The sequence below is a fragment of the Crotalus tigris genome, unplaced genomic scaffold (genome assembly GCF_016545835.1).
Source record: "Crotalus tigris isolate CLP2741 ecotype Arizona unplaced genomic scaffold, ASM1654583v1 scf7180000017596.1218436, whole genome shotgun sequence".
In the NCBI taxonomy this organism is placed as follows: Eukaryota; Metazoa; Chordata; class Lepidosauria; order Squamata; family Viperidae; genus Crotalus; species Crotalus tigris.
The window spans coordinates 168,641-190,114 of record NW_024096501.1 but is presented as its reverse complement, the minus strand read 5'-3'; the positions used below and the strand labels follow the sequence as shown (position 1 = coordinate 190,114).

Here is a 21,474-nt window from a genome sequence, read left to right as displayed (position 1 = left end):
TTTTTTTTCCTCATTTTTCCCTGACTTGCAGAGTGGGGAGATTCTATAAACAAGCTCTCTCTTTTGACAATCTGTCCAGTGTCCCTTGCAAAGAAGAGAGATTGGAAAGGAAGGGATTACAAGAGACTGATCAGGAAAACACATCAAAAGGAATGTGACAAACAGGTGTCAACACATTTTGATGTTTTCCCACTGTATCCCTGCTTACTCTCTTATAATCCTTTCTTCTACAATGAACATAAATACAAATATAACCCATCAATTTTCTTCTTGCTAATTATTCCAGCACAGGAAATGGCATGCCAAAGGGCAGGGGAATGGGGGGACAGGACAGCTGAAATAAATTCAGAAGCATAGGACCAATCCTGTGATTTTTCACTTAGCAATCACATCATTTAGCAACAGAGTTGATGGTTCCAATTGTGGTTGCTGAACAAGGACTATCTATATGGTTCTTACAACTAATGAAGTTCTTCTTGCAATAACATTTGCTATTTTGCTAATGACTTGAGGTGGATCATTCATACCGAGCATGTGCAAAGCTGCATGTGATCTTGTAGTAAGCGCTTTGGATCCTGTTGGAAGAGCCAGTTCTGGACTGAGAATGCTGCAACGGGACTGGGTGTCTGGAGCGGAGGGAAGCCTGGAATCAGCCACAACTGAGTTGTAACTCCACAATTCTCTTGTGTTCGGTCGAAACCTGTTCAAAAACAATAGGATTCAATACCTGTCAAGCTGTTATTATTACTGTGGCCTAATGAACTCAAGCAAATGGATTTCAGATTAAGAGGTTGCAACTTCATGCTCATCTTGTAATGGCTGCAATGGACAGCCAGATGGGTCTTATTCTAGAAAATTATGGGAAATGGTTAAAGGAGGATGAAGAACGAAGACAAACATTCTGTCTCTCTAACGATACCAATTCTACGGAATAGCTAAGCCTGAGGAGGCTAAATCTGCCAAAGCTGAGGGGGCACTAATGTCACCCTTCTTTTCAAATCATTCTGAAAATGCAAATCTTTGCATTGGCAGGAGGTGGCATCATCAGTCATTGCGGCCTCGCAGTACCACAACACCCTTGAGCTGGCACTGGCCCCATCTCAAACAAAGGCTGCCATCTGAAGTGTGTGTGTCAGAAAATAAACCCTACTGAGCTCAAGCTCCTGCACGAAAGGCAGGATATAAATCTAACCAAGAAATATAGGTAGTCCTCAACTTACAAGAGTAGCAGCAGTAGTAGTATTAATTATAATAGTAATAATAATGGTTATTATTATTGACCCATGTCAACCATCAGCGCCAGCCAATTTGAATGTTCAGTTGACTGAGGTTTATGTTTAATGCATAAAAGATAATAATAATAATCAGTAGTAGTAGTAGTAGTAGTAGTAGTAGTAGTAGTTGGAAGGGACCTTGGAGGTCATCTAGTCCAACCCCCTCCAGCTTCTGGAGGCAGGTTGATTAATTGTTCTAACTGTTCTAATTGTTCTGTCAGGAAATTCCTCCTTAGTTCTAGGTTGTTTCTCTCTCTGGTCAGTTTCCATCCATTGCTTCTTGTCCTGCCTTCAGCTTCTTTGGAGAACAGCTTGACTCCCTCTTCTTCGGGGCAGCCCCTGAGATATTGGAACACTGCTATCATGTCCCCCCTCGTCTTTCTCTTCATTAAACTGGTTCATTGAGTTCATTGAGCAACAGTTCAAAGTTACAACAGCCCTGAAAAAAAGCGACTTACGTCCATTTTTCATACTTATAAACACTGCAAATGTCACCTCTCCTGGCCTAGACAACCTTCTTTTAACTTTTCACATTAACACACAGAGCAGACTCTCTACCCAAAATTACAGTTCTGGCTTGTTATCCCCCTTAGTGAAGATCCCCACCACCACCACTTGTTTTTCCATTTTTTTTTTAATTCTCCATGCCTCTCCACATTTTTCTCCTTTATTATGCACCCTTTCTTGTTGCCCTTTGAGCTCGTCTGTATTCTCTTTTCTTTAAAAAAAAAAGGCAAGGTTCATCATTCCAAAACAGGATGCATTGTTTCCTTTCCATATTCCCTAAACTGGCTTTTGAAAAGTTTTTCTCCTAGTGTCTGTAGTACTTTATTTCTACCCCTACCAACACTTACCGCCAAATGACATCATAAACAGGATCTAGACACACGCCAAAGCCCTGAAGGTCCTCCTGTTCCGAATCATTAAATGTTTTACAACTTCCATCAACTTTGTTTATCAAAAGACACTTAAATGGAGGGGGCTCCGATATAGAAGCTGGTATCAAGCCTAAAAAACACATAAGCAAAAGTCAAATATTTGGCCATTATTCGATGTCTTAAATATTAAGAATCGTACTCACTGCATTCACCTGAGCTGAATTTAAGAACTTCCCCCATCCCAAAGATAATTTGAAAGAAAAAGGTTAGGTTCCTATATTCCTATATTCTCCTCTATATTCCTATATTCTCCTCTTGGAAACGTAGCCTGGACATGATGACCCAAGCCACACACTCTAACAAAGAGCAAAGCAAAATCCCCCAAATAAGTATTAATCTTTGAGTTAACTGCCTGGGCAAAGACCCTGCCATTTTCTTGGCTGCAGTTTTCAGCTATGGCCTTCTTCTTCTTCTTCTGCCCAAGCTGAGCCAGGCCTGCCCAAGGTTACCCAGATGGCTGTCAGGCAAGAGTAGAATTCATGGTCTAGCCCAGGGGTAGGCAACCTTGGTTCTTTTCTGACTCATGGACTTCAACTCCCAGAATTACCATGAGCCGAGGTGGCACAGCAGTTAGAATGCAGTACTGCAGGCCACTTTAGCTGACTGTGTTCAGCAGGTCAGCGGTTCAAATCTCACCGGCTCAAGGTTGACTCAGCTTTCCATCCTTCCGAGATAGGTAAAATGAGGACCCAGATTGTTGGGGGCAATGTAAATATATGTATACATTGCTTACTGGTGTACACCGCTTAGAGAGTGCTTGCACTTAAAGCAGTATATAAGTCTCATAAATAAATAAATAAATTCCAAGCATGGCTCAGCTTGGAAACCTCTCCCTTTCCCCTCAGCATGGCTGGCTCAGGAATTCTGGGAGTTGAAGTCCACGAGTCATAAAAGAGCCAAGAGCCCCTGGGCTAGCCTCCGACCACTAAATCGACTGGTTGCCCTGATTAAAATTATTGCCTGTCAAAAGTTAGGCCTCCCTAATATAAATGAATGGATGGTTCATTTGTCCTCTCTCTTCTTCTTCTTCTTCCCTAATACACATACTGGTTAAACTTCTGTGATGGAGACTCTCCTCCTGTTGGAACCATGTTTTTTTTCAGAAACATCCATCTGCACAAGGAGCCGTGACTAAAGACTTTCCTCACAAAGATTTGTTTCTTTCATTGGCGCCTCTGCCTGGCCCATCTGCACATCCCACCCACAGCTTGCTCTTCATTGGGTGCAGAGCACCCACTGGGTGCAGCTTTGCAAGGCAACCTTGGTCCCTCCTTCCCGTCTATCACTCCCCCACCCCCACCCCCCACCCCAATTGACAAATAACGATTTTGAGAGAAGAAATCTCTCCTCTTGGCTTTGAGGGAGTCAATAAATCAGCTGAGACCACCACCACCACCACCAGAAATTAATGATTTCTTGAGCTGCAGCAGCCAACCAGCCTCTTGCCTATGATATGCCGGCTGGCAAAAATCTCCGATGTTGCCAGCACGTGAGAATTGATCAGAGCTTCATCAATCCGAAGAAAAGTCTGGTCCCCGCTGGCTCCAACCCAGGTGGCCTTGCGCCCGTACTTAGAGCCCACGTTAGGCACGGCTGCTGGCTTTGCGTTCCAGTAGGGAATATCCAGAATAGGTCTGCCAAGCTGCCCTTTCTGAATGGGTAAATTAGGAAGGGAAAATGAGTAGAAAAGTAAGCATCAAGGGAAGCTCAAAGGATAAACACACATTCTTAGCTTTGTCAGCTGTGGCCCATACAAATGTTTCATTAAAAAAAAAAAACCACAAACTATTTGTGGTTTAGCTTCTTCTATCAATGAACCTCCTATGACAAGTAACCTGAGAGCCTATCGGTATTAATTATTAGTATTCAATTGTAATTCATGTTTATATGAATTGGTTGGGGATTGTTAAGGGTTAGACCCAAGGTCAAAAAAAGACTAGTTTTGAAATGAATCTGAATTTGGCTGGGGACTCATTTCTAACTGGAAAATTATGTCTCGAATCCCTCCAGTTTTAAAGATTGAAAACATACTTAAAATTTAACATTGTCCCACCCCAAAGACAACAAATCTCTCTAAAGGTGGAGAACATTCTGCATTAAGCAACCGGTTTGGACAAGGAAAGTCATTTTAAGGGAAAGTGCTTACAGAGAAACTTCCAAAGGTAAAGACTTGTCCATCCATCAACAGAACAGCTGTGTGGTTGCTGCCGGCGCTGACCTGGGTGCTGGGTCCTGGTAATGCTTGCACTAGAGTGGGACATCCCCTAAATTAAAAAAAAAAAAGCAATTGTAAATTTATCCATTCTTGGGTACCAATGCACAACAGGAAACTAGCTGAACCTGAAATGGCACAGTTAGAATAACTAATGACCTCTTGAATTTGGGGAATGGCGAGCAGGTCAAGGAAAGCATTTAAATTGTTCAAATAGTGAATGGACCATATTTACTGTTTGAACAGTTTAAATGCTTTCCTTGACCTGATCAAATCAGCAGGTGGCAACTCGTGGTGGACCTGAGCTGACCTCCAAAACGGTAAGTGGGACCAGACCTTGAAGAGCTGCGATTGGGAATGACTAGGAATACCAGTCATTCCCCAAAAGGAAATGGATGGTCACGTAATGACCAGCTTAATGACGTCACTTAGCAATTGAAATCCAGTCTCAATTGGGGTTGTAAACTGCCGGCCTGGATAAAGGTTAAAATATCTGTGATAATAATAGGGAAGATGATGATGATGATGATGATGATATAAAGATCATGACCAGACCGTCAGACTCTAGCTGTGCTGTCCTAAAAAAAATAATAGGCAGTATTGACAGTCCAGAAACAGAGTGGTGCAGTGGCTTAGAGGTGAAAATGCTCACCTCCCACTTGGGAGGTTGAGAATTCAAACCCAGGCAATGGCAGATGTTTCTCTATCGGGGCACAAAGAGAAAATATCTGCTGTGAACTCCTGGTAGGTGTCAGGAAGGGCTAGTAAATGCTCGGTTACATCTAGTCATCCTGATTCCATTCCAAATTGAGGGATTACAAGGTCATAAAAAGGGAGTTTTAATGACAATCCAGAAACAGAACAATGAGACAGCACCAAAATCCAAAAGGTCTTATTCTGCAAATAAAATAAACCAATGCAATCTTCTCCTCATTAAAAATTTCATTTTTTTTTAGTGCAAGACTCACTTACCTAGAATTCACATCTCCATGCCCAAGCTGCCCGTGCTGGCCATATCCAAATGTGTAAACATCCCCGTTCTCCATTAGAACAACTAGGGAATAAAATGGGAAATTGATTAATATCCTGGTTACCAAGCTTCACATCATGAATTCATCACTCCAAAGAGTGGTCTGAGCCCACGATATATAAATATACTCAAGTGGATAAAATTGTCTCCTAGAGGAGCTGCTACCCAAGTCCTGGCCATTTGGACTTTGCAGTTACCCATGACTCTAGGCCACAGGTCGGCAACCTGCAGCTCCAGAGCTGCATGTGGCTCTTTGAGCCTTCTTCTGCAGCTCCCAGTCCTCCTCCACCATTTGCAGAGAGAGAGAGACAGAGGCAGAGAGAGGCACTTGTGCTTCCCTTCTCTCTCTCTCTCTCTCTCTCTCTCTCTCTCTCTCTCTCTCTCTCTCTCTCTCTCTGTGTGTGTGTGTGTGTGTGTGTGTAAAAAAGAGAGTGGCCTCACACTGTTCTCTGACAAGCTGACAAGCTTATTGGGCAGGGCTCCTGCCTTTGCTGCGTCTCTGCAGGAAACAGGAAGCAGCAGAAAGCAGCAGCGCTCTCTCTCTCTCTCTCTCTCTCTCTCTCTCTCTCTCTCTCTCTCTCTCTCACACACACACACACACACACACACACACTCACTCACTCACTCACTCACTGAGTGGGGGGAAAGGACTGGCAGACCAAGGGCAGGAGAGAGCCAGTCCAATAAGAATGTGTGTCAGCTTGTCGAAGAACAGCGTCAGGCCAGCTGGCCAGGTGAGCAGAAGATCGGAGACAGAGAGGGGGGGGGGGTAGGAAGAGAAAGAGAGGGAGAGAGAACTCATGCACAGCAGTCTCTATTTCTTTTTAATTAAACTCTTCAATCAAGCCCCCCCCCCTCTGGCACACGCACACCGAGTTTTGCGGCTCCTAGTGTTTTCTTTTCTGTGGGAAAGTGCCGACCCCTGCTCTAGGCACATGTGTAAGCCATCCTTTTTACACACATATAGACACAAAGACTTGCACACTTCTGCCATCCCCACCAGGCTTCAAATTCTTCTCTGACAAAGTACAGAAAAATAATAAAGCTCCTAGATCGATCTGATAAAAAGGCTGTACCTGAGTGGTGAAATCCACAACTAACTTGTATAGCTCGGAGATCACAATCAAAGTGGACAGTGCCTGGAGGGTAGGTGGTGATTTTGCTGGCATCTTTGTCACTTCTATCTCCACTTCCATCTACAAATTTAAGACATGAAGATCTCCCATTACGTCTCTCAATTAGTTTCACAATCAACAGCATCAAATCACATAGTAAGAACAAGAAAATCATAATATTATAACTACCGTAAATGCCGGCGTATAAGATGACTTCCGCGAGCGCTGAAATCGGCGCCAAAGACGGGGGTCATTTTATACGCCGAGTCGTCATACGCTGGAAATACTGGTAGTTTCTGGCGTATAAGACGACGTTCTAGGAATGCGGCCTGGCTATAAAGACGGGGGTCGTCTTATACGCCGGGTCGCCTAATACGCCGGCATATACGGTAGAAGAAACAGGCAATTCAGTACTCGGATATAGTTATTGTTAAACATGAAAAATAATTAATTCAGATTTATCAGATTACAATGACAAGCCAGAATTTGGATACAATTTTTATATGTTAACAAGGGATGTTTCTATCACCCATTCAAAGAAATTAAAAATGTAAAACTGTTTATAGCCACCTTTTTTAAAAATAGATTATTTACATACTGATTAGGTATAAGTATGCAATGCTTGATGCAAATAATAAATAATTGAAACTCCTGGTTTCTCTTCAAATAAAAAGTACTTAATGTTTTTAACAGTATTTAAAACAATACAATATTTTACTGTATTGTTTTAACGAAACAGTAAAGGTATTTGTTAAAATAAAAATTTTATATGAATATCAGAACGACAAGAATAAGCTCCAAAGTTAGCTCCAAAGTGGACTGCCGATCACTACAAATAATTGTGGAAAATCAATGACATTTTATTTTTCAGACTATGTTATTTTTGCAATTCATATCTTGATTTACTATTTTTCTTAAAAAGAGTATTTCAGAAAAAGGAAAAAAAAGGAAAATAAAGAATAAGATTTTTTTTTTTTAAAAAAATCATTATTTTATCTCAAAAGATTCCTGGGTGGATTAAAACCTAAATATGATTGAAAGAAAAATACAATGGATCTATATTTTATTATTATCTTTTGGACAAATTTCATCAACTTATTCTTTCCATTCTTTATCACAAAGTTCCTCCCAGGACACACATAAAATCTAATAACACAAATTTTAAAAACTGGGGTAGAGTGAGGGTTGGTGGAAAGAAAGGAACCCCAATGTCTAACCTCTCCCTTCCTCCAGTCTGTGCCTTCTATTCACACGCTGCCTCTTCTCTTCTTGCCTCAGCTGGAGATGTTCTTCAAGGTTAACGCCGGGCACAGGGACAGCTGCGTCACAAAAAGGGAAACCAATCAATGTACATTATACCTTTGTTCCCCAAAGATGGTTAAATTACCCCAAATTAGGTAAACGTGGTTTTTCTTTGGGTAAAGACCACTGGAACCTATTGCCCAATCACCACAGGGACATTTAAATAAGGGCCTTCTGACAAGATTTGGATCATGAAGGAAAATATTTGGGAAGCAGAGCTATGTATGGTAACACACCCACACCCCTTCTCACACAGGTGCCCCTCGGTTTATTTAATTTTATATTTTTTATTTAATTTTATATTTTTTATTTAATATTATATTTTTTATTTAATTTTATATTTTTATTTAATTTTATATTTTTTATTTTATATTTATTTAATTTTATATTTTTATTTAATTTTATATTTTTTATTTAATTTTATATTTTTATTCAATTTTATATTTTTTATTTAATTTTATATTTTTTATTTTATATTTATTTTATTTTTTATTTTATTTAGCTTTATATTTTTTATTCAATTTAATATTTTTTATTTTATTTAACTTTATATTTTTTATTTAACTTTATATTTTTTATTTTTATTTTATATTTTTTATTTTTATTTTATATTTTTTATTTTAACTATATTTTTTATTTTATATTTTAGAATTTTATTTTATATTATACATTTTTTATTTTATTTGTTTTGTTTTTTATTTTTATTTATTTTTATTTAATTTATAGACCCCCCATGTTACCACAAGCTAACTCTGGGTGGTTTACAATATTAAAAAGATAAAATATTACAAAACCTACAAAAGGAAAAAAGATAAAATACTCAATCCTAACTAAAAGATGGAGGCAGGCCCTGTTCAGATAAAGGGGCGGGCTACGGCTTAGATCTGAAGGCATTGGGATGCTTTTCCTTTCCCCAGTTAGGTATCATGCTGTTTTACAATAGAAATGTTCAATGATTACTTGAAGAAAAACATATTTGGAGCATTTAGGACAAAATGTGTAAAAGGAATCCACCCGTCCACTTTTCTCTTTCCCCTTAATCACTGAGGGAAATTGCATCCAGCCATCTTGCAGTCAAATTGGGATGGCCCCCTCTTGGGGTTCAGGGGATCTCCAAAGAGTGAATTGATGTACTGGAGCTTCCCGCTGAGTTTCTTTTTTATTTATATTTCATATTTCTTAACCACCCATCTTCCTCTGGTACCTTACTAAGAGTAAAAGGAAGATTACCAAACCGAGAACCCAGGAGAATCCAATGATCTTTTATGAGAGACGATTTTGGATCATTCTATTTTTATATTTTACTGGGGGGGGGATGACACAAAAATCCTTGATTGATGAAGTAAATGATGTAGGAAGGCAAGATTTTCTATTTTTCCCCCCTAGGAAAATCTTTTTTGAACAAGCGAAGATCTTTACCGCTGGGTAATTTTGTAAAAAAAGCTAGTTCCCAGTTACCCTCGCTTACCCAGCAAAAGATCCAGCGGGATCATCTCTTTGACTGCATCGAGGATTCCTCTTTGCCGAGCTTCCTGCCCGTCCAGTTCTCTGGCACAGGCTTTGCAACAGCCACATACAGAACAGCCGGACTCCCCCGATCCACAGCCACAGATCCTGCAGGAGCAAAAGGCCCCGTTTCTATTACGAGCCAGGCAGAGATGGTGCCCTGCATCAGGCACCACCAGGCTCAAAGGGCTCGGGGGACCGGAGAGAACCCCATCACTGTCATAATGGATCCGAGCGCCATCAAGCATCCATTCGAAGAACTCTCTCTCCTCAACTGCATGAGGAGAGTCCAGAAGAACAAAGGTGAAGGTAAAGGAGTCCCTGCCGGGTTTTACTCGGCTCATCGTAGCCGACAACAGCGGGCAGTGCTCATCTCCATTTCTAGGCCACTGAGCCAACGCTGTCTGAAGCCGTTTCTGTGGTCAGGTGGCCAGCATGACAACCCGCTGCAACGCAGAGCATGCAGCAAAACACAGAATGCTTTTAACCTTCCCACCGAAGTGGTACCTAGTTATCTACTCGCATTTACATGCTTTCGAACTGCTAGGCAAGTGACAGGAGCTCACTCTTTCAAGGGGTGATAGGACTCGAACCGCTGGAACACAGACTTTCTCCATTGTCTTTTAAGCCACTGAGCCACATGCCTCTCCCCAAAGAACCACCGTCACCACCAAAAAAAAAAAAAAAACCCCACCCCATAGTATTGCTTCTTCAAAGACACTGAAGCCCTGCAAGGCTAGCAAACTCGGGAAACAAGAACCACTTGGAAATCTGAAATGGACTTGATTATGTAAAATAGCCCAGAAAGCCTGCCAAAGCAAAGCGTAGGGAGCATGATTCCGCCTCGGGCAGTGGCTGATGTTCTGCAACATCCCAAGCCTCTCTGGTAATGCTCCTGTGTCATCCACTGCATCCCAAGGTCAGTTAAACCTTCTCCCGCACAGGCAAACCATATGGCAGAATGGCGCCACTTTTCCTTTGACAGCTTAATTTTGGAGTTAGTCACCTTGAAGTTCTATTTCATTTCACTGGACATTCAATTAATCTACTAGCTTTGTTTTTTCTTGAACGGGCTCCAAAACCACTGAACTTGAGTCCAAATATGGATTTCTTACTTTGGTTTTGGGAAGAGGTCATAACTCTGCAACTTAAAACATTAATGGTTGCCTGAATTAATTATATCCTATTCTAAAAATATCTACTCCTACTTAATTGAAGTAGGGTCCATAAAGCTTTTGGGGGCATGCTGGGTAACTGGGAAAAATCCCTAGTATCTCGACTAATGTATCTATGCATGACGGTTCACCATGTAAACTTCCATCTGTTGTAGAAAAGGAATACAATCACTAAGTGAGCCATTTATAACCAAGAATAAGTTATTATGAATTCTAACAACATATGTGAAATTTCAAAGGTTATTTATAAAATATTCTTCAATCACAAGACTGGCTGATTGCCAAAAACAGACACAAGGCCTTTTGCTTTTCTTTAGCAAATGACCAATGGAGTTTATGTAAGAAATTGTTTTCTTTAACATGTAGGATCCACCCTAGTTGGGTACTGTAAAGAAAAGAAAAAGCAGTAAATTGTCCCCCCTCGTTCTACACACACACACACACACACACACACACACACACACACACACAGAAGAAAAAGCAGTCAACAGGTTGAGCTAAACATTACATTAATCTTCAAATCCTTCTGTTAACCATATGCCATTATATTTAGTCCATAGAAAGTCTACATATGGTTTCCAGTCTCTTATAGTCCACTATCTCTAGTCTGTAATCAAAGCAGTTGATTTCACCATTTCTGCTAAATTTAAATGTTAAATTTAATTGACCACTTTTTCTTCTTTTTTGTACACTTTTTTTGGGTTGTTGTTAGGGTTGAATGTACGCTTTTGTTTTGTTTCATTTTGTTTATTGTTCTGTATTTTATTCTTTCTGATACAACAATAAATAAATATAAAACCCCCCTTTTTTTTCTTCTTCGGAATGAGGCATGTTCCCACAAGCCACCAAGCTATGGCTAAGAAAAGACAGGATCTGAGTAAGTAGCTTATACGGAAAATTATGCACTCGCAAAAAAAAAAAAAAAAATGAAGTTTAACTTTTGTACAGTTGCTATAAAAACATCTCCCAAACTCCCAAATGTGCTTTTCCAAAAGGCAACTGGATTTTCTTGGTTTTTCTCCTTGAAAATTTCTTGCTTCTCAACCAAGAAGCTTTTTCAGTTCCGAAGAAAATTCTTGGATTAGAAGCTTTTTCAGAACTGAACGAAACATTTTTTCAAAGGGGGAAAAAAAAACAGTAAAGTCCAACTACTTTTTGGAAAAGCACCTAAATGCTAGATAGCCTAGATCAGGGGTGTCAAACTGCCGGCCCGTGGGCCGGATGCATCATAGTGAAACCACGCCCACCTCATTGCCGGCAATGGAAAAAAAGTTGCGATACGTTGTGACACGTCACATGATGTGGCAAGTTTGACACCCCTGATTTAGATGATTGAGAACCTTCATAGGCATAAAAACATCTGAAATTATTTGGCAGATATCTCTTCCAAATATTTGTTCAAGAGATTGATGAGGACCAAAAAGAGATGGTGCACCTGTGCTCACAAACACGTCTGTCTCTCTACTTACCCTCCTGGCACCCTATCAGGTCGCCCGCTGCTGACACAACTGGCTCCGTAGCCCGTGCAGTCCCCACACACGGTGCACACCATGCACTGTTCCAACTTCCACTTGTGCATTCCTGGCAAGCACATCATGGACTTTTCCTCTTTCTCATCCAGTTCCTCTTCTAAATCTTCATCCATGGCTGTGGCCATGTTCTCAACACCAAAACCTCCTCAAGAGAAGAGAGATTCAACTAGATTTCATCCATCAAGGCTGTCGTGCAAAAACAGCACATTCCTTTTCAGCATATGCAATAGATCATCTATGCTCACTGGAAAAGATCTAAATGTAGTGATCATCTCCTCTCTGAGAGTTCATGTTCAACCAAAGTAATCTCCTTTCATGTAAAAATGTGGGAAATATGGCTTATTTCAACAATTTACTAAATTAAACATTGACTGGATTTTAACCCGAGCTGGGACAAACATAGTTCATCTAATTTATACATGACCTAAACCAAGGTCATAAAATGACTTATTTTGGCTTTAGCAGGCTCATGTAGTGTGATTTGCACATCACACTAGATTGGGAGCTTATGCGTTAGAGACAAATTTCTTGTGTGTCTAATCAAAGTTTGCCAAATAAGGTATTCTATTTCTCTTAATTCTTATTCTACTCTATTCTATTCTACATTCTATCCTATTCTGCATTCTGTTCTATTCTATTCTACATTCTATTCTGCATTCGATTATATTCTATTCTACATTCTATTTTGCATTCTATTCTATCCTATTCTGCATTCTGTTCTATTCTATTCTACATTCTATTCTGTATTCTGTTCTATTCTATATTTTATCCTATTCTGCATTCTCTTCTGCATTCTGTTCTATTCTACATTCTATTCTGCATTCTGTTCTATTCTATTCTACATTCCATTCTACATTCTATTCTGCATTCTGTTATATTCTATTCTACATTCTATTTTGCATTCTATTCTATTCTTCATTCTATCTTATTGTGCATTCTGCTCTATTCTATTCTACATTCTATTCTGCACTGTTTATTCTACATTCCATACTGTGTTCTATTCTGTTCTATACACTCTGCTGTATTCTATTCCATTCCATTCTATTCTGTTCTCACAATAAGCCAGAAATTTGGCTCTGCACTTCCAGGAAGGGCTCTGTATTACATGCTCAACTGCATTTATATGTGCAAGCACACTACAGAAAAGGAAATATATTCATTAACTAGAGGTCTATCAGAAAGCAAAATCATTAAACAATTCAGGACACAATCCTTCTTAACCATTAAAGCCATAAGATAAAAAAGAGGAGAAATAAAGGCAACACTGACCTTTCCCCCCATGACTCATGGACCCAGTGTCTCGCCCACACTGGCCTTTGTTATTCACCCCAAAGGTCCACACCTCTCCATTCTTCATTAGCACACAAGTGTGAGCTTTGCCCATAGCTACTTGTGTTGCAAAGTGGCCTTTCAAGTCGGTTATTAAGCCTATAAAATAAACACACATTGGAAGGTGAAAAATGTTCTTCCTAATCCTACACATATATACTGTAGCTATGAAGTTATTGACATCTCGGATTGGAGATAGACAACTGACAGGTTTTCATATTAAAAGCTACATTTGAGAAGGCAGCACATTTCGCAACAATTTTATGTGGGTCTAGTAAGAAAAATCTTCCATTGTGTTGGTTTTGGATTATTTTAGCAGAATGATCAATAATTGCTTAGAATCGTTATTAAAGCAAATAAAAACCAACAGTACAAATGCTTATAGGGTTTTCAGTAAAAAGTAACTGCATGGAGCATTCCAACCCTATTTTCAACCTTTGAAAGCTAACTTGACTGGCTAATGTCATGGGGGTTGCCTATTCCCCCCCCCCAAAGTCAGCCATATTACTGGCTCCTAGCTTCTGGAACATTCTACCCCGAAGTGAGATTGGTTCCCATGCTACTGACTTTTCATAGGCACCTTAAGACCTGGCTTGGGGACCCAATGGGGGGCATGTCATACTGAAGGTGGTTGATTAACTGAAACTTAAACTTAAACTCCCCCACCCCCACCCTCACCCCATGTGTCCGGGTCCATCCTTTGCTCTCTTGTGTTACTGATTTTATCTGCTGTGTTATTTTACAATTGATGGCTCTAAATGTTTTTATGTTGTAAGCCACCTAGAACCGTTGGGTATAAGATGGGCAGCAAATAACTTCACAATAAATAAATAAATAATAAAATAAAAATTACTAGCTTTAAAACAGCTACAGTTTCAACTTACTTGTACTATCAGAGTAAATAGCATCTTTCCCAAACATGTACAGTTCTCCATCTTTGGAAATGGCTGAACTACTTCCATTATTACACGCAGTATACACCACAATCTTTCCTTCCATTTTAATTATTTTTTTTGGCTTGTAAGGTTTAGATTGCCGCCTGCTTTTGGCTTAAAGAGGAAAAAGCATCAAGGTTACAGCCTGTACATTTTATCGTGATAATAAACACATTTATCAAATGGCAACAGATTCGAACTTGTGACTGCTTCCAGGCATTATTGCCAGAAAAACTAAAAATAAACAAAGTGCAAAAAATCTCTTTTTTTTCACTGGCATTTCTGTCCATTGAGATTCAAAATCAAAAGAATGAAGGCTGTGGGGATGGATCAACACTGATCCTTTTTTAAAAACATAGCAAAGCTCCAAGACATAAAGCAATGGCATCTGATCAGGATAATCCCCATTAAACATCAAGACTGTTGAAAAAGTTGTACACTAAAAGAAGTTAGGTACAGTCTGTCCCTTTACTAACATAAACAAGAATATGGATCTGCAGTCGTGTTCGTTAACTGCATTGCAAAAGGTGCAATTTGTGCATTCATCACTAGTGCAATATTCAGATAAACAAGTGCCCGCACAATCTAGGATTACTCCATTCTACGCCCATTTGAGCCAAGTAGAATTTTCTTAAAAATAAGAGGGGGGGGGGAGGTTGATAGGAAATTCTGCTACCTTCATTTTCATTTAAAATAGGTAGCATCTGCACAGTAATTCACGCAGAGACACCATACCCCCATTCCCACTATGAGGACTCTTCCTCCAACGTACTTGATTCTCCGTCTTCCCCTTTACTAGCTGCGCCTGTGAAAAATACGCTGCCATCTTCAGCCACAAGTAAGGCATGGGAGCCATCGTGCCCCACCGAGAACTGAACAATCTTTGGAGACTTGGTGATGGGCAGCTCTACCCATTTCCCTGCTGAAGGACCACCTTGCTTGATCCCAAGGCTCTGGTATTTGCCAGTGTAATAAATCTGGGGAAAGAGTTGGGAGGGGGAAGACCAAAAGAATCACACCGACATACCCAGAGGCTGAGCAGTTTTTCAAAACAGACTTTACTTCAGTGTTTCTCAACCTTGACAATTTTAAGGCATGTGGACTTCAACTCCCAGAATTCCACAGCCAGCAATGCCGGCTGTGGAATTCTGGGAGTTGAAGTCCCCATGCCTTAAAATTGTCAAGGTTGAGAAACACTGCTTTACTTTTACTTGCAGGTGGTCCTTGACTTACAATCATTCATGTAGTGACAAGTTACAAAGCTACAACAGCACTGGAAAAAAGTGGTAATTTAGGACCATTTCTCACACTTAGGATATTGCGGCATTCCCATGGTCCCGAGGTTAAAAAAAAAAAAGAAATCGTATTTTACTGGAATATTTAAACTGATATACTGAAAAAAAAACTATTTGTCTTTTTTATGTTGGCACCATTACAGGTAATCCTCAACTTATAACCATTCATTTAGTGACTGAAGTTACAATAGCACTGAAAAAAAGCGATATGATTTGGTGAAATGTGCAAATGGTTTTCACGTTTACAACTGTTGCAGCATCCCCGTGGGTCAAAATTCAAGTGCTTGGCAACTGGCATGTACTCAGGACGGTTGTATTGTCCCGGGGTCATGTGGTCATCATTTATAACCTTCCCAGCTGGCTTCTGACAAACAAACACAATGGGGGGGGGGAAGGCCAGACTCTCTTAAAGACAAACGAATCACTTAACCGCTGCAGTGATTTGCTTAACAACTATGGCCAAAAGGTCAGAAAATAAGGCAAAACTCATTTAACAATCACACCTTGCTTAGCAACAAAAATGTTGGGCTCAACAGTGGTCATAAGTTAAGGACTATCTGCCTATAAGTCTGATTTTTGTTTCTTGAATGAGACGCCAGGAATGAACTTTTCATGTCAAATCAGAGTCCAAGGGGTCACTGTTCTGTTCCCATAATGGTCCCTGTCTAGTAGGTCTACATTATTCTCTGTCTAAAATGAGCGTTTTCGATACCTTGCCACTAGCCGTTCTCATTAGTGCAAATTCCCTTCCTGCGCCAAGAACAGCTGATTCTTCATCAAACCCTGTACCTAGGACAAAAAAATATCAACAGTTAAACCAGTGTCCAGTTTAGGTGTAATTCTATGCCAGAAGCATTTAAACACCAAAATTTGTTGTTGTTAGTTGCAAAGTCATATCAGACCCATCGCGACCCCATGGACAACGTTGCTCCAGGCCTTCCTGTCCTCTACCATCTTCTGCAGACCATTTAAGCTCATGCCTACTGCTTCAGTGACTCCATCCAGCCACCTCATTCTCTGTCGTCCCATTCTTCTATTGCCCTCCATCTTTCCCAGCATCAGGCTCTTCTCCAGTGAGTCCTTCCTTCTCATTAGGTGGCCAAAGTACTTGAGTTTCAACTTCAGGATCTGGCCTTCTAAAGAACAGTCAGGGTTGATCTCCTCTAGGACTGACCGGTTTGATCGCCTTGCAGTCCAGGGGACTCGCAGGAGTCTTCTCCAGCACCATAGTTCAAGGCCTCAGTTCTTTTGCACTCAGCCTTTCTTATGGTCCAACTTTCACAACCAAACACCAAAATAGTAAATCATTTTTCCCCTTTTATTATAATTTTATAAATCTTGATGCACTGTACTATTTCAGTGTAGATTTCAGTGCAATGATATTTAGGTGATGTGATTAGAAATTGTGAACACTGTATTATTTAGAAAGCTTAAATTGAAAACAAGAGAAAACAAAGTATCAGGATGCCAATATTGCAAGTACAATATTATGGCAAATTCTAATTAAGCCACAGCAGAAAGTTTGAAAAAAAATTTATAAGCATCAGGATTAACACGGCTTACTATGCTTTTCTTATGAGATAATTACATTCTTCCAGGAAAAGATAAGAGCCCATAAAAATAATCCATGGGTGGTAAAATGTGGAAAAATCAATACTATTAACAGCTCTGCATTTTCTGAATATCTGATGTTTTGTTTTTTTGTACTGCAACATGTCAGTTTCCCGTTTTATTTCATTTTTTATATAAAGTGCATATGCTCTACGACAAAATGTACTGAATGCACTGTTGTGTTTTAAAATATGCAGCTATTGGATTTGTTTTTTATTTTAGGAAACTCATGTTTACTGCAAAGGCACAAATATGAACTGCTCCATTTTTAAAACCTCCTTCTGGAACTTTGGAAACTTCTGCTTGATATATATATATACATACATACATACATACATACATACATACATACATACATACATACATATATATATATATATATATATATGTAGGTCTTTGGTTGTTCGGGTTTTCTCCCACGTAAAATTGGAAGTGTCTTTTACGTGGGAGAAAACCCGAACAACCAAAGACCTACATACAAATACCCGCGAAAACCTCAGAAAACAATTATATATATATATATATATATATATATATATATATATATATATATATATATATATATATGTTAGAAATATGAGTAAAAATCCGACTCTTGGGTATGTCCATATTGCTAAAATAACGATCACCAAGAGAATAAGTAAAAAGATAGAGTAAGTAAAATAAGTAAAAAGATAGCCCCAATCCCATCTTGATCTATCCTACTTATCCTTTGGGACTGCAATGCGGGTCTCTCCCCCCCGCCCCGTGCTATTCTCCCTCTTGTCCTCATTCCCGTGCACCGTCCTGATCGATCTGGTGTTCGATCCAGCGTCTCTTTCCCTGCACACACCCAAAACATTTTTTACCGCCATTCCATTGATAGCACTTTGCCATTCGGTCTGGTATTGGTGAGCACCGTTCTCGGGATTGGGGCGTATGGGGGTATTGGTAGGGATTTGAACACCCCCCCCCCACCCTACGGAAGGAGTGATATGCGAAGTGGCGAAGGAACTGCACACAAGGGAGGAGGGGGGACTCCGACCCCATCCGACCCTGGGGTTAACGGTTGAACGGTGCGTGATGGAGTGCAGGAAAGGAACGGGAAAGGAACGCACATTGACGAAAGAAGTGCATTTAGAGCACAACTCAATCAGCTGGGGCCGGTGACACGCTCCAGAAGCTGGAAACAGGCGTTTAACGATCATATATAGGTTCTCTCTCAGCGTTTGCCTTTTAACCCTGACGATGTCGAGTGTTATCGACGAAAGCTAGGTTGATTAAATTCTACACACACACACACACACACACACACACACACACACACACACCTATATATTTACTCCCTGGCAATCCTGGGTACATGACATCAGACTCTGGCTACTTAAGGCCACCAACCTTGCCCGCTGCTGGTGGCAATTCTGCTCTGCTGAAGGCTCTTCTTGAGAACAATTGATTAACCTCCTTTTCTATCTACTTAGCAAACGATCTACTGAGTTTGCTCACTTCTTACGTTTGATTTTCGGGGATGCTCCACAAGCAAGCAAAATACAGAAAAATCATTTCCTTACTGATAATGTGCAAATCTTTTTCCAGATCAAATAACGAGATGCCGCATGCGTGTAGGCATTTTCTGGCAAGCTTTAGCTGAAGTTCTTGCTGTAATGCGGGTTCTGTACTTGTTGCAAATATTCGAACTACGAAGCCATCCTGCAACACATAATGTACCAGATCTAGTCCTGCTTCTTCCGCACTTAAAAAGACTTATGCAAGACAATGATTCTTTTGAATAACATGTCAATACTTTAAAAACAACCACACTGTTCAAATGAATCATTTTCATATTGATTTAGACATACTCAGTGCGATGCTGTGCCTAAAGTTAAGAGGATAAAATAATTATAGTTCATAAATGCCGTGCACACTGTATTGGTATTATGCGCGGAGTTTGTTATTGTCATAGTTCAGCTAATTATATTTGAGTTTAAAAATCCAAACGGAAGGGTGCTGAAAAACAATACCATACTCCTTTTACTCTTAGTTTGGATAAAAACATTGTTTCCACTGTTTTCAGTATTTATTAATTCCACATTTTCTGGAAAGTAACTAGAATAGCAAGTTTCTTTTCGCACTTCCAATAATCAATTGGAATACCCCTGCCTGAGCTATTAACAGTCAAGGCAAATTAGTGTTAAATAAGAGTGTGCAGAATTCACAGAGAGCAGGACTTCGTTCCCTTGTAGGAGCATAGCCACGCTAAACTGATGACGCGTTTGACCCCCACCTTCGGGCTCCACCTGTTAGGCTCCTACATATTAGGCGCAAAGCAACAGAGCAGAGAGAACAAAAGGAACAATGTTTAAAACAAAATTTGTCAAATGTGAGTTGATATTTTATCAGTTGCTGCTTGTTGATCTGGTGACACATGAACCAGCAACTCTTTTTAAAGTAACTTGCCTCTACAACTGAAAATGAGATTCAAATCATTACTGTTATATTACTAGTAGGCATCACTGCCTAATTTTCAAACATATTAATTTTTAAAACATTCTGACATTCCACAGGCAACCAAGCTAACATGATTTCAGCTGATGAAAAAACATTCATGCTGAATAAATCTCGACGGCAAGGAAGCTAATTCTGTCCTATTTTTTTCTGATTGGTTGCTTGGTGTAAACTATAGTGACATAGCACCAGCTACATCATTAAAAGTATCCTGTTCAGCATAAAATAATCTGGAAATGTATTTTTCAACCTGGCAAGAATATCTACAATAAAGGCAGAGTTAAGGCGAGCATCTGACTATTTAATATCTGCTGTCCAACCCTTTAACTCTAAAATAAATTAATAAAAAAAAACCAAAGGAAATTTTAACTTACATCTCTAGAAGCTGCTATCTGATTAATGTACTCTCCATCAGTAAAAAGGATGTTCTGCCCTTCCATCTGACAGTCTGGGGAGAAAAAATAATTGTTTGGTCATTTCATATAAAATACTTCATTTTCCAATGCTTGACAAACAGAGATGGATTCAAATTTTGGGGAAAAATACATTCCAGACTTTCAGAAGTAGCTATGATGTTCTGTTCTGTAAAAAAAACCCCAGACAATTGAGAAAACCTCAACAAGTGTTTTACTATATATACAGAAAAAGTTGCTATATTTCAAACTGGTATTTTAATAAATGAACATATAAAACTATTACATTATTTCTGGATACTATTGAATGGTTATACTTGTACATGGTTCTCCTACTTGTAAGAACTGTTACTAAATAGCATAAAAGCATGTCCAGTCATGTGAAAAGAAAACACACCCTCTTTGAGTTCTATGGTTTTATGTATCAGGACATAGTAAAAATCATCTGGTCCTTAGCAGTTCTATTTGTTGTTGTTAGTTGTGCAGTCGTGTGCGACCCATCGCGACCCCATGGGCAACGTTCCTCCAGGCCTTCCTGTCCTCTATCATCTTCTGGAGTCCCTTTAAGCTCATAAATACAACATCAAATAATGAACAACAACAGATGACGTATTACACATATTTGCCTTTCTTTTTGTAAAATAAACGACGTGGTGAAATATGTCACGTGTTGTTGTTCATCTGACGTATTTACCTACTTTTAAGAACCGCTAAGGATCAGATGATTTTTACTATGTCCTGATATGTAAAACCACAGAACTACTCAAAGATGGTGACCTTCCTTTTTCGCATGACGGTATATAATCCTAATAATTGCTGAGGAATGGGGTTACGTCCAATGTTAATATCAGCTAATATTAAGTATGTTCTGGTTATTAAAAGAGTGAAATTTAAGGCCACACAGCCAGTCATCAGGAGAAAGGAGTCTGGAATAGCCTAGAGCAGGAGTAGGCAACCTTGGCTCTTTTATGACTCATGACTTCAACTCCCAGAATTCCTGAGCCAGCTAGGGATGGGAGTTGGAACATTTTATTTCCCAGAGCCTTCACAAGCCCACTCTTAGGTTCACGTTTTTAAGCTGAGAAATCAAACCACTGAAGCTGGGCCATTTTGTCAACCAACCTCTTATTGCTTTTCAGTGGTGGCTGAGAGCAACAGTGTCACACAACCCCCCCCCCAAAAATGCCCCAAAGGCTATGTGCTCCATTCCCAACTTCATCTAGGTCTCTAAGCTGAAAGATGTGGCCCCAAAATTTAGGCAACATGCAAACTGTATGAAAAGGACATTATGGTGTCAGTCTTCCAGAGACCAGACCCTCAACT

The 21,474-nt window shown here is 39.7% G+C and overlaps 1 protein-coding gene across 15 annotated transcripts in view; it reads right to left on the bottom strand.

Annotated features, from left to right (window-relative positions):
• MYCBP2 (MYC binding protein 2) overlaps window positions 1-21,474 on the bottom strand; it is a 144,123-nt gene that overhangs the window by 99,699 nt on the left and 22,950 nt on the right. For 10 of the 15 annotated variants that reach the window (XM_039365591.1, XM_039365612.1, XM_039365633.1 and 7 more), the window contains exons 9-23: window positions 20,113-20,186; window positions 18,805-18,943; window positions 16,356-16,432; window positions 15,121-15,325; window positions 14,298-14,462; window positions 13,354-13,512; window positions 12,022-12,229; window positions 9,340-9,485; window positions 7,787-7,888; window positions 6,531-6,650; window positions 5,397-5,478; window positions 4,359-4,476; window positions 3,659-3,863; window positions 2,129-2,282; window positions 528-700 (exon numbers count right to left, since the gene is read on the bottom strand). In XM_039365591.1, the coding sequence (XP_039221525.1) occupies window positions 528-700; window positions 2,129-2,282; window positions 3,659-3,863; window positions 4,359-4,476; window positions 5,397-5,478; window positions 6,531-6,650; window positions 7,787-7,888; window positions 9,340-9,485; window positions 12,022-12,229; window positions 13,354-13,512; window positions 14,298-14,462; window positions 15,121-15,325; window positions 16,356-16,432; window positions 18,805-18,943; window positions 20,113-20,186 (2,127 nt within the window). The remainder of the gene's footprint in view (window positions 1-527; window positions 701-2,128; window positions 2,283-3,658; window positions 3,864-4,358; window positions 4,477-5,396; window positions 5,479-6,530; window positions 6,651-7,786; window positions 7,889-9,339; window positions 9,486-12,021; window positions 12,230-13,353; window positions 13,513-14,297; window positions 14,463-15,120; window positions 15,326-16,355; window positions 16,433-18,804; window positions 18,944-20,112; window positions 20,187-21,474) is intronic. The other 5 variants (XM_039365601.1, XM_039365670.1, XM_039365673.1 and 2 more) reach the window with 1 other exon arrangement.